Below are 22,337 nucleotides of genomic sequence, written 5' to 3'. Positions count from 1 at the left end.
GTCACAATTCTTAAAGGTGGCGCATCCGGAGTTGGTTGCTCCTCCCCGTGGGTTCGTGGTCTCACTGACTTCACAGTCCCTGGCGGTGAGTGTTATAGCTCATAAGGTAGTGTGAACTCAAACACCCAGCAGCAGCAAGATTTACTGTGAATACAAAAGAACAAAGCCTCCACAGTGTGGAAGCCTACTCCATCAGGTTACCACTGCTGGCTGTGGTGGGGGGGAGGGGGGAACAGCTTTTATTCCCTTATTTGGCCCTGCCCACATCTTGCTGATTGGTTCATTTTACAGAGCGCTGATTGGTCCATTTTACTGAGTGCTGATTGGTGTGTTTTTACAGAGTGCTGATTGGTGCATTTACAATCCTTTAGCTAGACACAGAGTGCTGATGGGTGCATTTACAATCCTTTAGCTGGACACAAAAGTTCTCCAAGTCCCCAACTGACCCAGAAGCCCAGCTGGCTTCACCTCTCAGTGTGATCAGGGCTCACTGCAACCTCCACCTCCCAGGTTCAAGTGATTCTCCTGCCTCAGCCTCCTGAGTAGCTGGGACTACAGGTGCTCACTACCTTGCCCAACTAATTTTTGTACTTTTAGTAGAGATGGGGTTTCATCATGTTGGCCAGGATGGTCTTGATCTCTTGACCTTGTGATCCGCCTGCCTCGGCCTCCCAAGGGTAAAGAGTTTTTTAGACAGGATGCCAAAAGCATGATCTGTCAACATAAAAATTGGTAAATTAGAATTCACCAAATGACAGTGTTAGGAGAATTAATAGACACTATAGACTGGGAGGAAATATTTGCAAATCACATATCCAACAAAGGACTCGCATCCAGAATATAAAAAGAATTCTCAAAATTCAATAGTAAGAAACAACTCACATTAAAAATAGGCTAAAGATTTGAACAGACACTTCACCAAAGAAAATGAGTGAGAATTAGCTAGGTGTGGTGGCACATGCATGTAATCCCAGCTACTCAGGTGTCTGAGGCACGAGAATCACTAGAATCTGTGAGGTGGAAGTTGCCGTGAGCCGAGATTGCAGTACTGCACTCCAGCCTGGGCGACAGGGCGAGACTCTGTCTCCAAAAAATAACGTAAAATAAACTCTCTCTGTGTGTGTGTGTGTGTGTGTGTGTGTGTGAGAGTGAGACAAATAAGCACAGTAAAGATGTTTAACATTATCAGTCACTGGGGAAATGCATATTAAAACCACAATGAGGTATCATGACATACCTTTTAGCATGGCCAAAAACAAAGTAAAACTAAACTGATAATACCAAGTTATGGAGAAGATGCAAAACAATGGAGTACATTGTTGGTGAAAAACAATGCAATGCAAAATGCTATAGCCACTCTGGAAAAAAGTTTGGTAGTTTCATATAAAGTTAAACATACATTTACACATAACCTAGAAATTCCATTTCCGGATGTTTACCCTAGAAATAAAAAACACATCCACACAAAAACCTATATAAGAATGTTTATAGCAGTTCTACTCATTACAGCCAAAAAAAGAAAAAAAAAAAAAAAAAAGGAAACAACCTAAATGTACTTCTGCAGGTGAATGGATAAGCAAACTGTGATGGATCATATTTCCTGTGAGGGAGTACTACTCAGCAACAAAAAGGAGCAAACCACAAGCAACAGTACGGATGAATCTCAGAAACGTTGTGCTGAGTAAGAGAAGCCTAACACAAACGACTACATACTGTAAATTCCATTTATCTGAAATTCTAGAAAAAACAACTGATTTATAATGACTGAAAGCAGATCAAGTGGTTGCCTACAGATTGATTGCAAAAGGGCAGGAAGGGGCTCTTGTGAATGGTTGAAATGCTCTGTATCTTGGTCGTGGTGGTGATTATATGGGTGTATACATTTGTCAAAGCTCAAAGTTGAAAATGTACACATCTTATGACTGAAGTGGCTCACTTTTAGGTATAGAGCAATGTTTATCAAGCTGCTGGTAGAGTCCTGCTATTAGTGAATCATCAAGTTAATTCCAGTGTGTCTACCTAGAGAGGTATTTATCCTGGAACTAATGAAGCTGAAGCTTCAGCCTCCCACCCTTACAAAACATCTTCCAAGCCCTGGTTACTAATTTTGTATTCAAAATTGTGTGTTTTTTCTTTTTCTTTTCTTTTTCTTTTCTTTTCTTTTTTTTTTTTTAAGACAGAGTCTCCCTCTGTCTCACAGGCTGGAGTGCAGTGCACTGTCTTGGCTCACTGCAACCTCTGCCTCCTGGGTTCAAGCAATTCTCCTGCCTTCAGAGTAGCTGGGATTACAGGTGTTCACCACCATGCCCGACTGATTTTTTAGACGGGGTTGCACGATGTTGGCCAGCCTGGTCTTGAACTCCTGGCCTCAAGCAATCCACCTGTCTCAGCCTCCCAAAGTGCTGGGATTACAGGCATGAGACACTGTGCCTAGGCAAAATTTTGTACTCTTTCTCAAGGGGGCCCTCAAATCGTATTAACTTTAGGCTCCACAAAACCTGGATCTGCCTCCGGGTGACCAGAATTTTTTTTAATGAAGTGGAATAGAAAATATGAGGATGTTTTGCAAAACTTTATTCCAGTTTATATAATGGGTCAGGTTGTAAAATTTTATTTCTTACCAGGGTTTGTGGTTTAGTGCATGTGCGTGCACACACGCACACACACACAAAGTTGGAAATTCAGTGCTATGTAGAAATCTATGTACATGTGCACAAGGAGGTCTGTACAAATTTAGTGCAGTGCTGTTTGTAAGAGAGAATCTTTGGAAACAACCTAAATGCCCATCAATATGAGAATAAATAGACTGCAGTATGCCTATGTATGTAGTAGAATTCTATATAGTTAAAAGGAATGAACTAAAGCTACATGCATCAGGCTAGATGACTCTCATAAACACAATATTAAGTAAAAAAGTGAGTTGAAGAAGGTTACCTAAAGCATGATACCATTTAGATAAAGTTTAAAGCAATTTGAAAAACAATACTATGTCTGATGAGTTTCTAGGTATTGCTCCTAGATATAGTTATATACATAGAAAAAGTAGTAAATCATGCATGAGACTGACAAAAAAAACAAATTCAGGATTGGATAATGAATATTTCTGGGGAGGAAGGAGGGAGGGAATGACATGAGGTGATACACAGGGCTTCAATTTTATGCATTTTTTTTCTTTTTCAAAGAATAGGTTTAAGGATATTAATGGATTTGAGGCAAAAAAGAGTTAAAGATTAACAAGGCTGGTTGATGCGCAAGTGGATTTTTGTTGTGTTATTCTGATTCTTTTCTGATTGTGTTGTATTCTGTATGCATATTGTTGAAGACACTGGTAATATGTATGTTTTTGTGTTTGTGTAGTGTGGCATTCACACACATCACACTATTTAATTTTTATGACGGCCTCGTGAAGTGAGTGGAACATAAATTATTATCCCTATTCCATAGAACAGGAACCCAAGATGGCAGAACAATTTAAAAGGCGGAGGGACCGGGCTAAGCTGTTCCTTGCTTAGTCTAGATTTGCATGGAAATCCACTGGAGAAGTTTCCCTCAAGTCCATGTGGCCTGATCCAGCCCGAGCTGACTTCCTCATCTCTTCTCTCTCTAAATCCCAAGGCTTTGGGAAGGCACTTACTCAACGGGGAAACAACTTGTATGCATAACAGCCAAATGTTTGTTCAAAAAGCATTCATTCTGACATGCGGGGTGGAGCAGTGGGGGGGACCCGCAAGAATGACTTGGGTGAGATGGATACGTATTTACAAGCCAATGCAGAGGAATTTGTCCTTGGACAAATCACTTAACCTTTTACTACTTATATTTATGCTCTAGTAAACCGAGTGTAGAATATTCTCGACTGCTCACGAATGCTTTTCGAAAGTTAGAGACCGATTTACAGTCATCAAAATGCAACAACGTCAACCCCTCCTCTCCCCTTCCCTTCCCTTCCCTTCCTGTTCTTTTTCTTTCTTGCTCTTTCTTTCTTCTCTCTCTCCTTCTGTCTGTCTTTTCTCATTTTTCTTTTTTTCTTTTGTTTTTTGACACAGTTTTGCTCTGTTGCCCAGGCTGGATTGCAATGGCGCAATCTCGGCTCATTGCAACCTCCGCCTCCCGGGTTCAAGTAATTCTCGTGCCTCACCCTCCCGAATAGCTACAAGTACAGGCGCGTGCCACCACGGCCCCGGCTAATTTTTGTATTTTTAGTAGAGACAGGGTTTGACCATGTTGGCCAGGTTGGTCTCGAACTCCTGGCTTCTTTTGATACACCCGCCTCCGCCTCCCAAAGTGCTGGGATTACAGGCTTGAACCACCGCGCCCGGCCAGACGTCAACTTTTCAGTACCTTTCAATATGTTCTTTGCACCCCATTCCTCAAAGGCCTTTTTTCACTCTCATTTAAATGGTAATGACCATTTTAAAGGAGATTAAGTTTATACTTGATAAGATTAATAACTTTTTTTTTTTTTTTTTGAGACAGAGTCTCAGACTGTTGCCAGGTCTGGAATGTAGTGGCGCGATCTCAGCTCACTGCAACCTCCACCTCCCGGATTCAAGCTATTTTCCTTCCTCAGCCTCCTGAGTAGCTGGGATCACAGGCGCACACCACCACACCCGGCTAATTTTTTGTATTTTTAGTAGAGACGAGGTTTCACTATGTTGGCCAGACTGGTCTGGAACTCCTGACCTCGTGATCTTCCGGCCTCGGCCTCCCAAAGGGCTGGGATTACAGGCATGAGCCACCGCGCCCGGCCAATAATTTTTAAATCGCTAACATACAAATGTCTTTTGTTGATTAAAAAAGAAAAAAAATCAAAACGATACCTAGCTGGACAGGATTAAAAATCAGCAGCTTACATTCTATCGCCCTTTTGTCGGTACTGACGGTATGTTAACCGTGAGACTTAGAACCTTGTTTCACAGCCCTGATCGTGCCTCAAGAGAGTCTTTTACATTCTGGGTATTCTGGTATGGAAGAGGAGAAAATCCGGCGCAATCCAGGAAAATAGGGAAGGATAAACCTGGAGCCCGTGCGTTCAGGCGCGCCCGGCTAGGTTTTCCGACGGCCGCGGTGTCTCGGTGGGGACCGGTCCCGGAGGCTTCGGCAAGGACCCGGAGCCCCCCCGCCGCAGAACTAACCACGGAGGCCGCAGGTCCCTTTAAGGTGCCCGGCAAGCGGAGAAAGGGAGCAGAGGGGGCGGGAGGAGGGTTCGGGAGCGCACGCCACGTGACTCGGCGGCCAAGTTCGCTGCGAGTTTGACAGAAGTTTGAATCGGACTCGGGGGCTTTCTGCTGCCGGCGGGGCACCGCGGCGGCCGCAGCCTCGGAGAGCACGAACAGCAGCGCCCCTGCGACCCAGCCAGCCAGTCAGCCTGGACTCCGGCCCACCGACGGCCGCTAGCGCTCCGGCCCCGCTCGCCTGCTCTGCCCCCGACCCGCAGCTCCCCGCTCCCGCGCAGTGTCCACCGCCTCCCGGCCAGGGAGCCAAGCCCCCACGCCGCGCCCTGCGCCCGCCGCGCCAGCATGTCCTCGACCGAGAGCGCCGGCCGCACGGCGGACAAGTCGCCGCGCCAGCAGGTAGTCCCTGCGCGCCTCGGACTCTCTCACCCGCCCCTCTCCACCTAGATGTCGGGCTGGACCCTTATCCCACCCCTGGACCGCGTGTGAGTGGGGTAAGGGGACCAGCGCCTTCCCAGGGCTCCCCACAGCCCTGATCCCCCGGCCGGCTGTCTCCGCAGGTGGACCGCCTGCTCGTGGGGCTGCGCTGGCGGCGGCTGGAGGAGCCGCTGGGCTTCATCAAAGTTCTCCAGTGGGTGAGTCGCTGCCCCGGCCCCGGGCTATTTCGGGAGCCTGGGCTGTGACGCTGACCCGAAGCAATGGAGCCAGGGTGGGGGCTGGGGAGGTGCTGCGGCCCGGCCACGGTGGAAGGGTGGGGGGCGGCGACAGGTGGGCGGGGGAGGGGCGGGCTGGGGCTGCTTCTCCGGACTTGGTGGCAGGAGGGTGAAGAGCGAGGCATGCGGAGTCCCGGATTCGGTCCTTCTATGTGCAAGGAGCCTTTGCCCAGGGCGCTCACATTTCACCCGGGCGAGAGGACCCGGGTGTAACCTTTCCAGAACTCTGATCCTGCACATACCACTCCTTGGTGACGGGAGGAGGGAGAAGGACGAGGGGGACGAGGTCCGCTCTTCACCAAGAGGGAAGCCGTGGAGGGCAAAGGAGGGAAGGAAGCAGGCGATGGAAACCATCCTGCCCCCAAAACCACCAGGGACTGGGTGATCCTGCAGGTACTGGGCTCAAGGGACAGGCTCTCGGCTCGCCGTTCCCTGTTGAATTCGCTGGAGTAATCTGAGTTCTGTAAATAAGTGAGGGAGTGGATGAATGAATGAACGGAGCTTATGGCTCTACGATTAAACAAAAGAAAAAAATGAGACAGAATTAAAAATCACAGCATGGCTAAAATGTGGCATGTAGAATAAGATGGAACACTGATCTGAGAAGCTGGGGCCCTGGGATCCAGACCTAGACCGGCCTTTTCCAGCTATGTCACCTTGGGCAATTCATTTCTCTGGACTTCAATTTCCAACACTAGTCAGATGTTGATCAGAACCTTCCTAGGGTCTCCTTATGCTCTAAATAGGTTGGTGTGCTAGAATATGGCCCTATGTTAGACTTACTCTGTGACCTTGAAAAAGTCACTTGCTCAGGTCCTCAGTTTCCCCTGTTATAGTCTAGTGGAAATACTGTCTTGCTTCACTAGGCCAGTGCCCAAGGCCTCCTAGGTATAAATTAGGAATGTGGACAGGTGCAGTCACTTTCTCAAATCATAAAGACTTGTAGGGGGCATTTAGTGCACTATTGCAGAAGAGATTTTAAGTTAGACAATCCACATACCAAATGGTGTGTGAATAACTTAATTAATGTGCTCTCAGTACAGAATTCAGCTAGGGAATAAGTTACCATTAATACTGAGAAGGATTGAGTTCTACAGGGCTTTGGAGACAAGAATTAGCACTGTGACACCAATTCTTAAATCATGGTTTGCATGAGAATAATCAAATCTGGAACCCAGGGGCAAGAGTGCACTTGGGATTATCAGGCCAGCCTGGGAGCTCCCAAGTGCAAACTCTGGGACCTGGTGGGGACTTTCCACCTTTCTTACTGCCGCAAGAGTGGTTGGACCAATTGCTGATTGAGCTCTTTTGCCTTTGGCCCCTTCCCTGTTCTGATCCACCACTCAAGTGCCAGAGGGAGCCATTTAAGAATGGTATTAAGGCGCTGAGAGATTGGCATCCAGAACTGGAAGAACCATTCTAAGCAATCCAGAGGAGTGGAACCTGAAATGTAAGAGAACAATTTTACCATTCAATTAGGCAAATGGATCCAACAGAATTTGAGACAGACTGTCAAAGGATAAGGGAGACAATGAGGGAGACCATGGACTCCTTTCCCTTGGAGGGATTCTGAAAAGTTTCCTTCTTCAATCCTGCCATCCTTCCCTTCACCCAGCACCCCAAATACCCACAACATTTCTGTAAAGGCTGTACAAAGCAAAGCCTAGGGAAACGATCCAGTCTTGAGGTCAGCATTAACGCCCTAGGAATTAAGATCTGATAGACTTTTATGATCTTCAAGTACTTAGAAAGGGAGTTGTGCAAAACAGAGACCCTTTTCTCTCAGAATGCTAAAGCCTGGGCCCTGAGCTAGACTCTGAATTCCGACTTCATTCACAGGGTAGCATCACAAAGAAATGTGCTTTGCTTTTATTGCCATCCCAGGTAGCCTGAATTCAGGGTGCCAGTTTCACTTGCTTTGAAGCTCTGCAGATGAGGTAACATAAAAAGTACACAGGCACCAGCACCAGAAATGACAGTGGAAATGTCATTTGAGTTTTTCACTTATTTCCTGTTTGGAGGGATCAAATGCTCCTGAGTGGAGAAGGAAAAAAGAAAACACAAAGCTTGCAGTTATTGTAATGGTAATTGAGAATTTTGGTGTCATTATTACCAAAAAACAGAGATTTTACTGGAATCTTTGTGAAAAGAAAATAATGTTATTCTTTTATTTGTTAGGAGCTTATCTTAGAGTGTTTTTTTTCAATTGAGAAATCGATTAATCTCACCTCAATTCCAATTCTGGAGTCTAAGTCTATACTAAGCTAGCAAAAATAACCTGGACATAGACCAATTATTGGAGAACTCATTTTTTTAAAAAAAGAAAAGGTCATCAAATCATGGGAGTTCAAGATAAAAAAGAAAAGGAAATAAGTATCTTATTTTTTTTTTTTCTTTTAAAGAAAAAGACATACTTAGGGAGGTTGAGGTGGGACGATTGCTTGAGCCCAGGAGTTTGACACAAGCCTGGGCAATAAGGGGAGATCTCATTTCTACAAAAAAATAAAATCAGCTGGGTGTGATGACACATGTTTGTGGTCCCAGCTCCTTGGGAGGCTGAGGCTGGAGGATCATTGAGCCCAGGAGGTAGAGGCTGCAGTGAGCTGTGCACTCCAGCCTGGATGACAGAACTAGACCTTGTCTCAAAAAAAAAAAGAAAGAAAGAAAGAAAGGAAAGAAAGAAACAGAAAGAAAGAAAGAAAGAAAGAAAGAAAGAAAGAAAGAAAGAAAGAAAGAAAGAAAGAAAGAAAGAAAAGGAAAGGAAAGAAAGAAAAAGAAAAGAAAAGAAAAGAAACAGAATGAGACAGATTTTTGAGGTCAGATACGCTTTGGTTTAAATTGAGTCTCCTCTGCTTTCTTGCTTTCTAGCTCTGGAACCTGGAGTAAGTAAATACCAAATCTGTTTTTTTTTTTTTAGACAGGCTCTAAGATAGAGACTAAGATAGAGACTGGCTCTGTCACCGAGGCTGGAGTGCAGTGGTAAGAACACATCTCACTGCAGTCTCAACTTTCCAAGCTCAGGCAATCCTCCCACCTCAGCCTCTCAAGTATCTGGGACCAAAGGCACATGCCACCATGCCCAGCTAAGTTGTAAAACATTTTTGTAAAAATCGGGTCTCACTATGCTGCCCCACCTGGCTTTGAGTTCCTGGGCTCAGGTGATATTCCCACCGCGGCCTCCAAAAGTGCTGAGATTACAGACATGAGCCACCTCACCTAAACAAAACAAAACAAAAAACAATGAGATAAGTGTGGGAGTAGGACCTGAGGAGAGAATTTGTCTTCCTTGTGCTGTGAGCTAACTGGTGATGTTAGTGTCCTCAGGACTGTCACAGGATTATCACCAGTGAGCATGTCAGTACCAAAGGGGAGCCTCATCCTTAAACTGGAAAGGTTATTCTGACATCGTGGCAAAAGAGATGCAGAAGGAGGAGGCGGAGGGCAGAAAATGACCAGCGCTGTCCCAGCAATGGAGGTACAAGAGGAGAAAGGCTGGTTGGCACCAGAATGCTAGAATTCCCCCTTGTCTCAGGGCCTCTACTTCTCCTTGGCTGCTCTTTATAACCAGTTTGCTCATCTCAGGGCCTTGTGCTTGGTGACAGGGGTGGTTTCAGTTCTTTCCCTCTCTTCTCTGTGTCTCAGTCACTTGGCACAGTTAGGGAAGAAAGCAAACCTGAAGTGGAAAGATGGAGGATTAGGAGACATGGAGGGGGTTGGGAGAAGGTGTCTTTCTGAGCTTCTGCACCCCAAGGCACAGAGCTACTTTTTCCCTCCTTGTAATCCTCAACACACATGGTAGAGCTCTCTTCTTTAGCCTTAACAACTCTGGGATGCAGTGTTTGTTTTTATTATTTTTGTTTGTTTGTTTTAATATGACACTCCTTTCTTGATGTGAATTCTCAAGAGCAGGATCTAGGTCTTATTCGTCTTCGCATCTTCAGCACCTGGCACAAGGTAGATGCTCAATCAGTGTTGAGTTAATGAGCAAATGAAATGGAAAGAGCACTGGGCAGGGAATCAGGAGATGTGAATTCTAAGCCTGGCTTTCACATCAACTAAATGTGACTTTGGGAAGGTGACTTAATCTTTTGGGGCTTCACCTCTGTGAAATAAGATGATTGGGCATGAGCATCTTTGAGGTCCCTTTTGTTCTGCTGCTCTGTGAACCTGTGATTCCCCTCAGATGTTCTCATTTTGCTCTGATACCATCCGACTGTACAGTGTTCAGATTTAAACATATATTTTGGTAAATAAAAAATTATCATGTAAGATCCCTGACTTGAAAAGAATCAGAATACAATAAATACTGAAGTTATTGTGGGTGTATTTTGCCCTCTGAAGAATCTGAAAGCAGGATTCAGGATTGTCAGAACCTCGGGACCATCATTTAGACACAGCAGAACTTTTGGTAATAATGGAAAACTTTTAGAATCTGTGCTCTCTGAGACAGTACCTGCTAGCCACATGAGGCTATTAGCACTTGAAATGTGCCTAGTGTGACTGAACTGAATTTTTTTTTTTTGTATTTTAGTAGAGACGGCATTTTGCCATGTTGGCCAGGCTGGTCTCGAACTCCTGACCTCAAGTGATTCACCTGCCTTGGCTTCCTAAAGTGCTGAGATTACAGGCATGAGCCCCCACACCTGGCCTGAATTTTTTTGTTGTTGTTGGATCCAGTCTCACTCTGTCACCCAGGCTGTAGTGCAGTGGCATGATCATAGCTCATTGCAGTCTTGAACCCCTGGGCTCAAATGATCCACACACTTCAGCAGCTGGGACCACAGGCATGTACCACCATGCCCAACTTTTTTTTTTTTTTGGTAGAGATGGGGTCTTGCTATGATACCCAGGCTGGTCTTGAACTCCTGGCCTCAAGTGATCCTCCCACCTTGCTTCCCAAAGTGTTGGGATTACAGGTATGAGACACTGCACCTGGCTTGAATTTTTAATTTAATTTAATTTTGATTAACTTAAATAATCAAGCTTGGCTAGTGGCTACTGTTCTGGATAGTGCAGCTCTAAAGTGTGAGTCCATGAGGGCAGAGATTTTGATTTTCTTTTTCTTTTTTTGAGATAGGGTCTCGCTCTGTCACACAGTCTGGTGTCCAGTGGTGCGATCATGTAGCTTTGACCTCCTGGGCTCAAGAGATCTTCCCACATCAGCCTCCAGAGTAGCTGGGACCACAGATGTGCACCACCACACCTGGCTAATTTTTTTTGGCTAAATAAAAAGTTGGCTAATCTCAAACTCCTGGGCTCAAGTGATCCTCCCACCTCAGCCTCCCAGAGTGCTGGGATTACAGGCATGAACCACCATGCTTGGCCTTTTTTCTTTTTTGTTCACTACTAGATAATAGTGCCTAGAACCGTGCATAGTAGACACTGTACATGCTAGGCATAGTACATGCTCTTAAATTTTATCTTTCTGTAGATGCTCAGGAGTGCCTTTCAGGAGAGTGCTGGTGAAGAGAAGTCTCCATAACTGACCATTCACTGCCCCCAAGTTTTGAGTACCTACTTTCTCTTTACGATTTTTTTTTTTTTTTTGAAATGGGATCTTGTTCTGTTGCCCAGCCTGGAGTGCAGTGGCATGATCATAGCTCACTGCAGCCTTGAACTCTTGGGCTCAAGTGATTCCTCCACATCAGTCTCCTGAGTAGCTGGGACTATTAGCAGGCACCACCATGCCTGGCTAATTTTTTGTTTGTAGTTTCTGTAGGCCAGGGTCTTGCTATGTTGCCTATACGTTGCTGGTCTCAAATTCCTGGGCTCAAGCCATTCTCCTGCTTGGCCTCCCAAACTGCTGGGACTACAGCTGTGAGCCACCAGGCCCGGCCCCTGCTTTCTTAAGGAACTTATAAGGAGCCATTCACTGACTAACTGCCAATAGGTAAAAATATTTCCAACTGTGCTGCCCTTCCTAGAATGTGACATCCTAATCATGTCCAGTACTGGGCACCAGAAGCTAAGAGGTATAAAGAAACTTCTGGCCGGGCGCGGTGGCTCAAGCCTGTAATCCCAGCACTTTGGGAGGCCGAGACGGGTGGATCACGAGGTCAGGAGATCGAGACCATCGTGGCTGACACGGTGAAACCCCGTCTCTACTAAAAAAAATACAAAAACTTAGCCGGGCGAGGTGGCGGGCGCCTGTAGTCCCAGCTACTCGGGAGGCTGAGGCAGGAGAATGGCGTAAACCTGGGGAGGCGGAGCTTGCCATGAGCTGAGATCCGGCCAGTGCACTCCAGCCTGGGCGACAGAGCGAGACTCCGTCTCAAAAAAAAAAAAAAAGAAAAAAGAAACTTCTAAGAGGAATCAGATGCCCACAGAACTGACAAAAGGTTAGATAATTCCTACGAGGAAGAGCTAGAGAAGTTCCACTATTACAATGGTGAGGCCACTTTGAGTAAGTAAAGGGTAATGATGCAGAGGCTTTGAGCGACTCTTCTCTACCTCTGTGAAGAAGGTGGGCAGACAGGGCCCTACTGCAGTCTCCATCATTTAATTCAGGAGAGGTTATTTAGGCATTGGAGGGAGGTTTTACTGTCTTCTTTCCCAGATATCTTTAACATGGAGACAATTCTCATTTGTCTGGAATAAACTTCCTGGAAACAGAGAAGTGCCCATTATGACCTTTGGAGAGAGGTCAATGGCTCCAGCATGGAGATCTGCAAGGCCAGGCACTGCAAGCCGGGGGCAGTGGTACTGGACACCTCCCAGGGGCAGAGCACAGCTGTTGGCAAGCCCAGCCAAGAGTACACTGACAACGTTACTCTCAGAGAGAGAGAGTTCTGGGACTGGAAAGGGCCTCTAGATTATCTACTCCAAACCCCTCCATTTAAGATGAGGAAACAGGTCGGGCACAATGGCTCACGCCTGTAATCACAGCACTTTGGGAAGCCGAGGCAGGTGGATCATGAGGTCAGGAGATCGAGACCATCCTGGCTAACATAGTGAAACTCCATCCCTACTAAAAAAATACAAAAAATTAGCTGGGCGTGGTGGCAGGCGCCTGTAGTCCCAGCTACTTGGGAGGCTGAGGCAGGAGAATGGCGTGAACCCAGGAGGTAGAGCTTGCAGTGAGCCGAGATCGCGCCACTGCACTCCAGCCTGGGCAACGGAGCAAGACTGTCTAAAAAAAAAAAAAAAGATGAGGAAACAGACTCAGAGAGCAGAGTGACTTATCAGAGCTCACCTGGCTAATTAGTGACAGGACCAGGTCTGGAACCTAGGTTTCCATACTCCTAGTTCAGTTCTTCTTTCACTCCATAATGCTAACAAGCATTAGCAAAATAAAATGCATATAGCTTCTATTCTAGACTCTGGATGCTGGGCTGACATATCGATCAGCTGTCTTCCAAGTGTTTAATGTCCAAGACACTGAGTCTCAAAGAAACATATAGAAAGTGAACAATTAAGAGAATAAGCTCATTGCTTAACAAGGACGTGATATTGGGTACAAGTCAAAGGTAAGTGCACAGGAAACCTAGTCTGAGCAGATGATGTGGAGGACAAGACATTTCAATTTCTCGCCTCCTTTTCTTTTCTTTTCTTTTTTTTGGAGTGGGGGGCAGGGGGAAGAAGGTCTCACTCAGTCGCCTAGGCTGGAGTGCAGTGGTACGATCTCGGCTTGCCCCGATCTCCACCTCCCGGGTTCAAGTGATTCTCCTGCCTCAGCTGCCCAAGTAGCTGGGATTACAGGCATGCCACACTCTACCGCCAGGCTGATTTTTGTATTTATAGTAGATAGGGGGTTTCACCATGTTGGCCAGGCTGGTCTCAAACTCCTGACCTCAAATGATTCACCCGCCTCAGCCTCCCATAGTGCTGGGATTACAGGTGTAAGCCACCGCACCTGGCTTCTCACCTCCTTTTCTAACCAAAGTGTGTTTCCCAGAAAGAAATTGGAAAATCATAGGACGAGGAAATTTTATTTCCCTCGAGAGAGAAGGTGTAGTAAAATGTGAGGAAAGGTAGAGAAGAAAACCATTCGAGTGACCTGAGGCACCTCTGGATCTTAACACTGAGAAATAGCAGCATCAACAGATGACAAAGGGAAACACCAGTGGGGAAACGGTGAAGACTGATAAGGCAAGTGGAGGGTACTTTTCTCTGGGCTTGAGCCAAGATTGTCACATTGGCCCAGCCAGCGCTATTGCTAGAAGGCCATGTGCCTTTTGGGGAAGAGGAATTAGGCTCTCAGTACTATGGGACAGCAGTATGGCCCATCTGGGGTGGCTTCGTAGAAGCCGGCCCCTCCAGCTATACCTCCACCAAGGCAGGAAGCCACTGGAAGTTAGCAACTAGGAAACAAGATTAGATGACTAGTTCAGAGGAGAAATGAAAAGCATTCTAGGCATGTCTGATCTAGGTTGATGCAGAGGAGTCTTTCTGAGTGTGTCTCTCCCTTGGGAAGGAAATTCAAGTCTATCTGTAAGCTAGAAGTTTCCTAAAGCCTGAATTGCAGAGGTTTTGTGTTAGTCATCTTAAGGAGGCTACCTATGGTCCCCAAGTCATGCCCAATGGAGAGATCTGGCAACTGTCCATTTCCTGCCTCTTCATCTCCCTCACAGACACCATTCAGTCAACATTATTCATTTGGCTATTTGGTCCAGCAGCCTGAGGCTGGAAGACAAATGGAAGCCATGGGTTTCTGCCTAGGCAGTACTTGATTAAAGGGTATCCTCACTGTCCCCCACTCCCGCACTTAATGTCGGCATCTGTGGGGAGTCGCGGTTAGTTGTTGACTTTGGCCAGTTGAGGCCTTCTGACTCTCAAAGAGGTTTCACTCTCTCTCTCAGCTCTTTGCTATTTTTGCCTTCGGGTCCTGTGGCTCCTACAGTGGGGAGACAGGAGCAATGGTTCGCTGCAACAACGAAGCCAAGGACGTGAGCTCCATCATCGTTGCATTCGGCTATCCCTTCAGGTGAGCAAGAATTGGTTCCAACCCAGCACATTGTCTCTCACTTGATTGGCAGGACCTGCTTGGTCTCTTCCTCCTCCAGAAACCTAAAAACCATTCGTTGTGTGCCACTCCAGATTCAAATAGAATGATAAGACTTAGATCCTTTCTGCTCTTTAGCAATTTCAGACACACTGACCAGAGCAAAACGTAAGGGAAACACAGATTGATCACTGTTATAATAATGTTCCAGTCCATGGACAACCCATGGCAGGTCACACCAGCTCATACAGAAAGAGCCACTGCAGTTTGGGATGGAGGCTTACAGGAACCTTGTCAAGGTGGACAGGTCTCTCTGACCCTCAGCAGCCTCCTCTCTGCCTTGAAAGTAGGGAAGCTTATTAGTACTTACATCCTAAAGAGTTGATATGGGATCCTCAGCCAGTACCACCAGGATACAAGTGGGCACACCTTGACAGGGAGGTAGAAGTGAACTCTTCTCTGGGTATTTGGGAGCTAAGGAAGTAGGGGGAGCTCAAATGTCCAGAGGAGAATGGGAATGGGGCTCACCTTTTCAGAAATTTCTAGTATCAGCACCCAAGTTATATTAACTGTCTCATATATAATTGGCTGTGTTTTTCTCTTTAATTTGTCCACTGCCTCATTGGAAAGCCCAATAAAGCCCGAAAATGGGTGATTCCAATCTTATCTTGGCCACTCTGGGCCTGCACTTTCCAGAGGCAGAGTGAAGCTGATCTGCCTAGTGGTTTGGCTACCAGAAATAGAAGAACTACATACATTGCAGTTGTGACCTAAAGGGCCCTGGAGACACTTGGGAATACATGGTCACCATGTCTGGGCAGGGTAGATGAGTGGGATGGGGGGCAGCTGAGAGGAAGGTAGAGTTTTACTGGAAATTTTGGGGAAGTTCTCATTTTGACTGCAAGGTTCCTTCCAGAAACTTTCCTCCCTACATGACCCCTTTGTTGGCTCTGTAAGAGTTCCCTGCTGAGAACTAGCACAGGACTACTTCTGGGCCAGGGAGAGAGAGGATTGCTTGAGCTCAGGATGGCCTCCCCTGCCACCTGCAGGTTGCACCGGATCCAATACGAGATGCCCCTCTGTGATGAAGAGTCCAGCTCCAAGACCATGCACCTCATGGGGGACTTCTCTGCACCCGCAGAGTTCTTCGTGACCCTTGGCATCTTTTCCTTCTTCTATACTATGGCTGCCCTAGTTATCTACCTGCGCTTCCACAACCTCTACACAGAGAACAAACGCTTCCCGCTGGTGGTGAGTCAGCACAGGCCAGAAGGAATGGGGTGGAGAAACTGAGATGTTTGTGAGGGGGCTGAGGTCAGAACTGGAGCAGAGGACAAACATAGCGGCTTCCACCCCCATGGTGGAACCTCTGCCTCCATCAACCTCCCGTTGCTTGTTCCTGTTCACAGGAGGCACAATAGCACCATACACAAGCAGGCTCTGGAGTTAAGACTGCCTGGGTTCAGATCCCAGCATGGTCCCTTACTTGCTGTGTGATCTTGGACAAGTTAAATAACCTCTCGAAATTACAGTTTCCTTAACTATAAAATGGGGATAAAATAATAACTGCCTCATAGTTTTGTGTGTGTGTATGTGAAAAAATGAGAATGTATGTATTTAGTACATAGTTAGTCTCAATAAGCATTAGTGATTATTAATATTATTCCTCTTTACTCTCTTCCTATCCCAGGGCATGCAAGGTGGAAGGGGTGCCTTAAGGGACCCCATTTGCCTCCTGCGGTCTACCACTTGTAGCTGAGCAATGGTGATCAAAGGAAAAGCTGGGAGGGAAGAGTGGGGAGTTTAGGCTCCACTTGGGATGAGTGGGTTTTGAGGTGAGGCTGACCAACAGATGCCTTGGTACATTGTAGCCAGATCTTAGATGTGAGGGCATTAGCAGGGGCAGCCTGAGTGGCAGGACTCCTTTGGGGGCAGTGAACAGATACCTCAGGACCACCTGGGTTCTAGGTGTTGGGTAGGATGGGAAGAGGCAGCTGTCCTGGTACCCGGGGATTGCCAGCATCATGGCAAGAGGAAAAGAAGCAAGGGAATAATGAGGGCTTTCTGAGTGTATTTCCTATCCCTCTGCTCCTCCCAGGACTTCTGTGTGACTGTCTCCTTCACCTTCTTCTGGCTGGTAGCTGCAGCTGCCTGGGGCAAGGGCCTGACTGATGTCAAGGGGGCCACACGACCATCCAGCCTGACAGCAGCCATGTCCGTGTGCCATGGAGAGGAAGCAGTGTGCAGTGCCGGGGCCACACCCTCCATGGGCCTGGCCAACATCTCCGTGGTGAGACCTGTGGCCACTGCGGGAAGCAGCACCAGCCCTGCTGCCCAGGCCTGTCCCAGCTAGCAGGTCCTGAAAGGAAAGAGAGGGTGTCCAAGAGCTGGTGTCCCCTGCATCTGGAGCTGGTGCCCTCACTGTGCTTCATGCTGGCTACTCGCTCCTGGCTGACCCTGAGAGGACATTTTGGGATGAGGGGAACCCGAGAGCCACTTAGCCTTCTGTTCTTTCCTCCTTCCGCACTCTGCCTCCGTCCAATTCCCTTCTCGTGTCCCCACCTCTAGGCATACTCTCTGTGATGTCTCCCCTCCTCCTGCCTGTTCTACACAATGTGTGTGAGCACATAAAGGGGAGCCTGGGGCTATGGCTGAGCTTGAAGCTGGGAGGAGACCCAGCATGAGTGGGAAGGGGCTTATTGTCACTCAGCCCTCAGCCTGGAAAAGGGCTTTGGAGCAGTGGTGGATTAGCTGGATGCATATAGATTTGGCCATCCCAGTTGTTAGAATGTTGAAATATGTCCATATCCATTGGTAAAGAGCTGAGGTCTTGAGCTTCTCAAATGCTGCCCGTCATCCCAGCCACCTCAGCCTTGCTCTGAAAATGACTTGTTCCCACAGCTGAAATGTTTAATGGCTGGCAGACCAGGAACACACTTCTGGAACTTGCTGGAACCCTGCTGAAGGTTCCCCCCACCCAAATTTTGTTGTAAAAATGTTCACAGATACAACAAATTTGAAAAAATTTTACAGTGAACACCCACACACTCACCACCTAGACTGTGCCATTAACTTTTTACTAGACTTGCTTTATCACATATTTATTCACTTCTTCATCCATCAATCCATCTTGTTTTTAGTGCATTTCAAAGATTTGAGACATCAGTACACTTCCCTCTAAGTGCTTCCTGCTGTGAGGTTTTAAAAATATTTTGAATAACTATTTGAATATAGCCCTGGCTGGGTGCCTGATTATAGGGAAGGAGCACCTTGGACAGCTCCTGCCACACCTACCTGGCAGAAGGTGCTCCAAACAGGGCCTCACGTGTGCTGCGGGAGGCACCACAGGGCTGACTCTTGGCTCCTTGCTACGCTTTACACAATGCTCCTCTAAAGGGCCAGATTCTGCTAGGGACCAAGCTACATCTTGGGTGCATGCTGTGGACAGAATTAGACACTTTCACCTGGGATTCCCTAAACAGGTGATGGGCCTGAGCCCTGCCTCTATACCAAGCTCTCTGTCTTAATTTAGTCTTTTTGGCCCTCTGTGCTTCTTCCCTGCACAACCCCCCACCCCCACTGCAATAGGAACTCCCCCTCCCTGTTCCCACAATGACCCCCTGACTATTCTCACAAATTCCCTTGATGTCTTTGCAGCTCTTCGGCTTTATCAACTTCTTCCTGTGGGCCGGGAACTGTTGGTTTGTGTTCAAGGAGACCCCGTGGCATGGACAGGGCCAGGGCCAGGGCCAGGACCAGGACCAGGGCCAGGGTCCCAGCCAGGAGAGCGCAGCTGAGCAGGGAGCAGTGGAGAAACAGTAAGCAGCCCCCGACCTGGCTACTCCCGAACTGGACAGCACCTCTTCAACCACCTCCGGCTTCCAGGACCTTTCTCTTCCTCCTCCTCCAATTCCCCTCCCCCATCATTCTGGTCTTTGAGCTTTGAGACGATCGGCAGGCATCAGCTGTTGGAAACCTGGGCAGCCCTCCCAGTGGCTTCCTATCCTCCTCCTTGCTGGAGCCATGAATGGCAGGAGCTCAGTGCTTCTTGTCCAGTGCCTGGACCCAAGCATCTTACTTCGGGTGTTACTTGTACCCTTACAGTCTCTGAGAACCAGCTTCTGCTGCAGGTGAGGGTTGGGGGCAGGAAACCAGTGCCCTGAGACTGGTTCCTAGCAGCCACCTTTCTGTCAACCTGTCCAGCTTCAACAATGTTAGGGGGAAGGGAAATCAGCTAGTAGCCTTCCCTTCTGGTCCCTTGTGTGGAAGCCCCAACAGTGGTTTGATGACCCCTCCTCAGTGGCTGCCATCTAGTCCCTGTGTCTGATGTCCAGTCAGTCCACGACTCAGTGTGCCTTCCACTGTCTTCTCTGGCCTCTGCCTGCCCACAGAGTCCACCACGTGTGAACCAGAGAGGTCCACCAGCCTAGAAAACAGCCCTTCAGAGGGTCCTGATGAGGCCTGGACTCAGCTGGGAGCAGGATAAATTTCAACTGAGTTGCAGATTCAAGAAAGTAAAGCCAGTAAACTTGCCGGCAGAATCAACTTCTTCTATCCCCTCAATCCTCCCACCCACCAGGCTGGGGCACTTTCCACCAACACTCTAAACTCTGCTTTAGAAATGCCCTGTCTTCTTCCCTGTCCACCTTCTTGGTCTCACACTTGGGACTCAAAAATGTGGAGTCTAGGACCTGCCCCCTAATCCCCTTACTTCTCTGTCCATCTCCCTTCCCCAGCCTTGTGCATCTGAGGCATTTGAGATCCTTTTTGAAGTCTGTCCAGCCCTTCCTTTTATTCCTGTGGGGCCAGATAAGGGCTTAGGAAGGGCCAAAGGACCATCATGAGGCTAAGTTGCCCCAGAGCCCCAGGATGGATGGGCCCATTTTTTCCTTATTCCCTGCTCAGTTTTCCCCCTGCTCCTTCTCTAGTCCTTCTTTCATATTTCTCCTTCTCATCTTGAAAACAGGATGTTCCCACTCCCCTTGCCCTCCCATTTCTCCCCTGTGTCCTTATTTCTCCGTCTCTATCCCCTCCCAAGTCCAGGGCAGGCCGATGCTATTGGTGCTTCTTCACTTTGGGACCCAGTTCCATATTTGTCTTTAGTGTACATCCTCTTCCTGATACCTCCTTCAGTCCGTCTCTGGGCCCCAAGGCTGAGAATCAGTGCTAACTGGGTAAGGATCACTTGCTTTCCACCCAGCTCAATCTGCCCTGGCCATAGGGCTTCCCAGGGAAGGAAGAAGAGGGAAGAACCCAACCACTTTCCAGTCCAGTGCCAATTGGCCCACCAAGCATCCCAAAGGTGACTGTGCCCTGTGCCAATCTCTCCTCAGGACTGAGTCAACCCCCTTCAACCTCCTCACCTCTCTAAACACCATCCATAGTAACATGTGCCTTACTGGGGTACCTAGGAGTCAGGACTTTTGACTTCAGGCCAGTCATTTTCTCCTGATGGGGAAAAGGTAAGATTTACATCCCCAAAGGCTCGAGTCCCTCAGTGAAAGAATTAGTTTTTGTTTGTTTGTTTAAGATTTTGGGGAAGAGATCTGAGGAGGAAAGAAAGGAGATGGGGTGAGAGGGTTTCTAAGTCGGAAACTCTCTCCGTCATGAGCTGTCCCCAGGTTACTCAAGGACAAGGGGGGACAGTTTTGCCTATAGCTCCAGAGACACCGAGAACAAAGGGGCGACCTTCATTTTTCTTCAAGCTGGCCTCAGTGGGGGTCTGTGAGCAGCTTCTACTGGATCTTTGTTTGGATTCTGTGTCTGTATTTATAATTTATTTGAAATGTGCTGGGTAGTGTTCTCATTTGGGGGCTGAAGTTAGCAACTGGGCCTTCAGCTAGGGAAAGCAGTTGCGGGCAGGGGGTGGGGGGAGATTATATTCACTCCTGCCAAGGACTCCCAGCCCAGAACTCTCTTTAGAGCAAGGAAGGCTCGTTCTCTTTCTTCTCAGAGGGCTCCCTTGTTCTCTGTCAGGAGAGCCTTGATTTAGGCTATGGCCTCACTCTCCATGGCCACCCTAAGAGGAAAGGCTACTTCACCTCATTACCTCCGGAGGGCTGGGTGGGGCCAAGTGCCTCATCGGACTCATGCTCTCTCCAACCAGAGCTGGCATCGCTGCTTTGCAAAGTGGGGCCTGAGGTAGAAGAAGGTGTCTGGTTTCTCCAGCTGCTGTAGGAGGCTAACGGGCAGGGCACTTGCCCTTTGTCCCACTAGATTCTAACCCAGCGCCAGGGTGCCCACCTAGGACCTTTCCTGGACATGAGTTTCCATCACTCTCACGGCCATCAGTCTCCTACTTCTGGGATTGCAGATCAGGGGTAGGGGGAGAATGTTGCATGTTGTTTTCCGGTGCTTGTTGTTATACATTTGAATAAACAGTGCTGCAAGTACTTGCCATGAAGGATCTGAGACTGGAGTCCTTCTGGGGATTTATTTTTTCTTCCTCTCCCTTGCTTTAAGTTCTTGGTCAAATATCAGGACTTTCACCAAGGTGCTTTCCACTCTGTACCCCAAGCAACAAAGTCATACTCTGTTGCTTGGGGTGCAGAGAGGAGAGCAGTTATTTCTAGCAGGCTCTCGTCTAGTGACATCTCCTCTTTTGGTGGCACCCAATTAGACCAAAGTAACTGGGACTCATTAGCAATTCTGGAGCAAACTCAAAAGGTGAGAGATAGTGGCTTCCACAAAGCTGTTTCCATTTGCTCTCCTACCATCTGTGACCCAAACACGCTTCCTGTCAGGAGTTAAGGGCCATATGCTTCGCTTTCTTAACTATCAGCTTCTTGTTGAACAAACTTGTACCTCTATCCCCCTTCAGAGAGTCACACACTACATTTACATCCCCTAGAAAAATACACTTGGGTACAACTGAACATTTAATTTTTAGCAGATTCCTGGATGCCCTAGGGATCATATGTGGGTCTCAGGTTGAGATTCCCTGCCCTCAGAGATTATTCTTGAAGTACTTATACCTTCCCTGGATGAAAAGAAGAAAATCTAAGGTCTTGCTCCCAAACTTGTTTTTCCCTTAGCTAAAGGGTCAAGAGTAGGGGGTGAGGTGTGAGACGTTGAGGAGGAAAAAGGATTAGTATTTCTTTTTTAATGTGATGGGGGGTTGGGTGGGAAATGGAGGAGGCAGACTTTTGTCTCTTGATTGTGTGAGGGTGGGAAGAAATGTTATCAGCTGAGAAGATGAAATAAATGGATGATTAAGGTACTTTCCAGACCTTAGCAAGGAAGATGACAGCTCTGATGAGAAATCTCCCTATGCCGAGGCTTCAGAAGCAGCCCTTCCAGCAGAGAAAGTATTCATTAGAAAAAGAAGGCCAAGTGATGGATGGAGTCAGGGTCCAGCCAGGGTTTGGGAAGAGGCGGTACAGGGTATCGATCGCAGTTCTCAGGAGAAGAGAGACGGATCAGCAGAGATGCTGCAAACACCAGCCGCCTCGGGGCCACCCCAGTTCCAGGGCTGGCTCTGGCTCGGAGACAGCCTTCTGTCATCGTGAC

General features: G+C 47.7%; 1 protein-coding gene and 1 long non-coding RNA gene across 5 annotated transcripts in view; both read left to right on the top strand.

Moving 5' to 3' along the window:
* LOC139364243 (uncharacterized) overlaps window positions 1-4,469 on the top strand; it is a 40,243-nt gene extending 35,774 nt beyond the window's left edge. For 2 of the 4 annotated variants that reach the window (XR_011625769.1, XR_011625744.1), the window contains exon 3: window positions 1,565-4,469. This is a non-coding gene — a long non-coding RNA (uncharacterized lncRNA). Of the gene's footprint in view, window positions 1-16; window positions 86-1,564 lie in introns of all 4 variants that reach the window. The other 2 variants (XR_011625758.1, XR_011625754.1) reach the window with 2 other exon arrangements.
* Window positions 4,470-5,224: 755 nt separating this feature from the next.
* Window positions 5,225-21,231, top strand: LOC105479279 (synaptophysin like 2). Its single transcript, XM_011737239.3, has 6 exons — window positions 5,225-5,573; window positions 5,735-5,809; window positions 14,686-14,810; window positions 15,878-16,079; window positions 16,927-17,118; window positions 18,486-21,231. Exons 1-6 carry the CDS (start codon window positions 5,520-5,522, stop codon window positions 18,648-18,650), a joined length of 813 nt encoding a protein of 270 aa, XP_011735541.1. The 5' UTR covers window positions 5,225-5,519; the 3' UTR covers window positions 18,651-21,231.
* The last annotated feature ends 1,106 nt before the right edge of the window (window positions 21,232-22,337 follow it).

The sequence above is a fragment of the Macaca nemestrina genome, chromosome 1 (genome assembly GCF_043159975.1).
Source record: "Macaca nemestrina isolate mMacNem1 chromosome 1, mMacNem.hap1, whole genome shotgun sequence".
NCBI classification, from domain to species: domain Eukaryota; kingdom Metazoa; phylum Chordata; class Mammalia; order Primates; family Cercopithecidae; genus Macaca; species Macaca nemestrina.
This window is presented reverse-complemented; position numbering and strand designations above follow the sequence as displayed.

What these genes read in the sequence shown, in the direction of transcription:
- LOC105479279 (XM_011737239.3), top strand. Translation starts at nt 5,520, where the DNA reads ATGTCCTCGACCGAGAGCGCCGGCCGCACGGCGGACAAGTCGCCGCGC. An exon ending in GCATTCGGCTATCCCTTCAG is followed by an intron (nt 14,811 to 15,877) that starts GTGAGCAAGAAT and finishes TGCCACCTGCAG; the next exon opens with GTTGCACCGGATCCAATACG. An exon ending in ACAAACGCTTCCCGCTGGTG is followed by an intron (nt 16,080 to 16,926) that starts GTGAGTCAGCAC and finishes TGCTCCTCCCAG; the next exon opens with GACTTCTGTGTGACTGTCTC.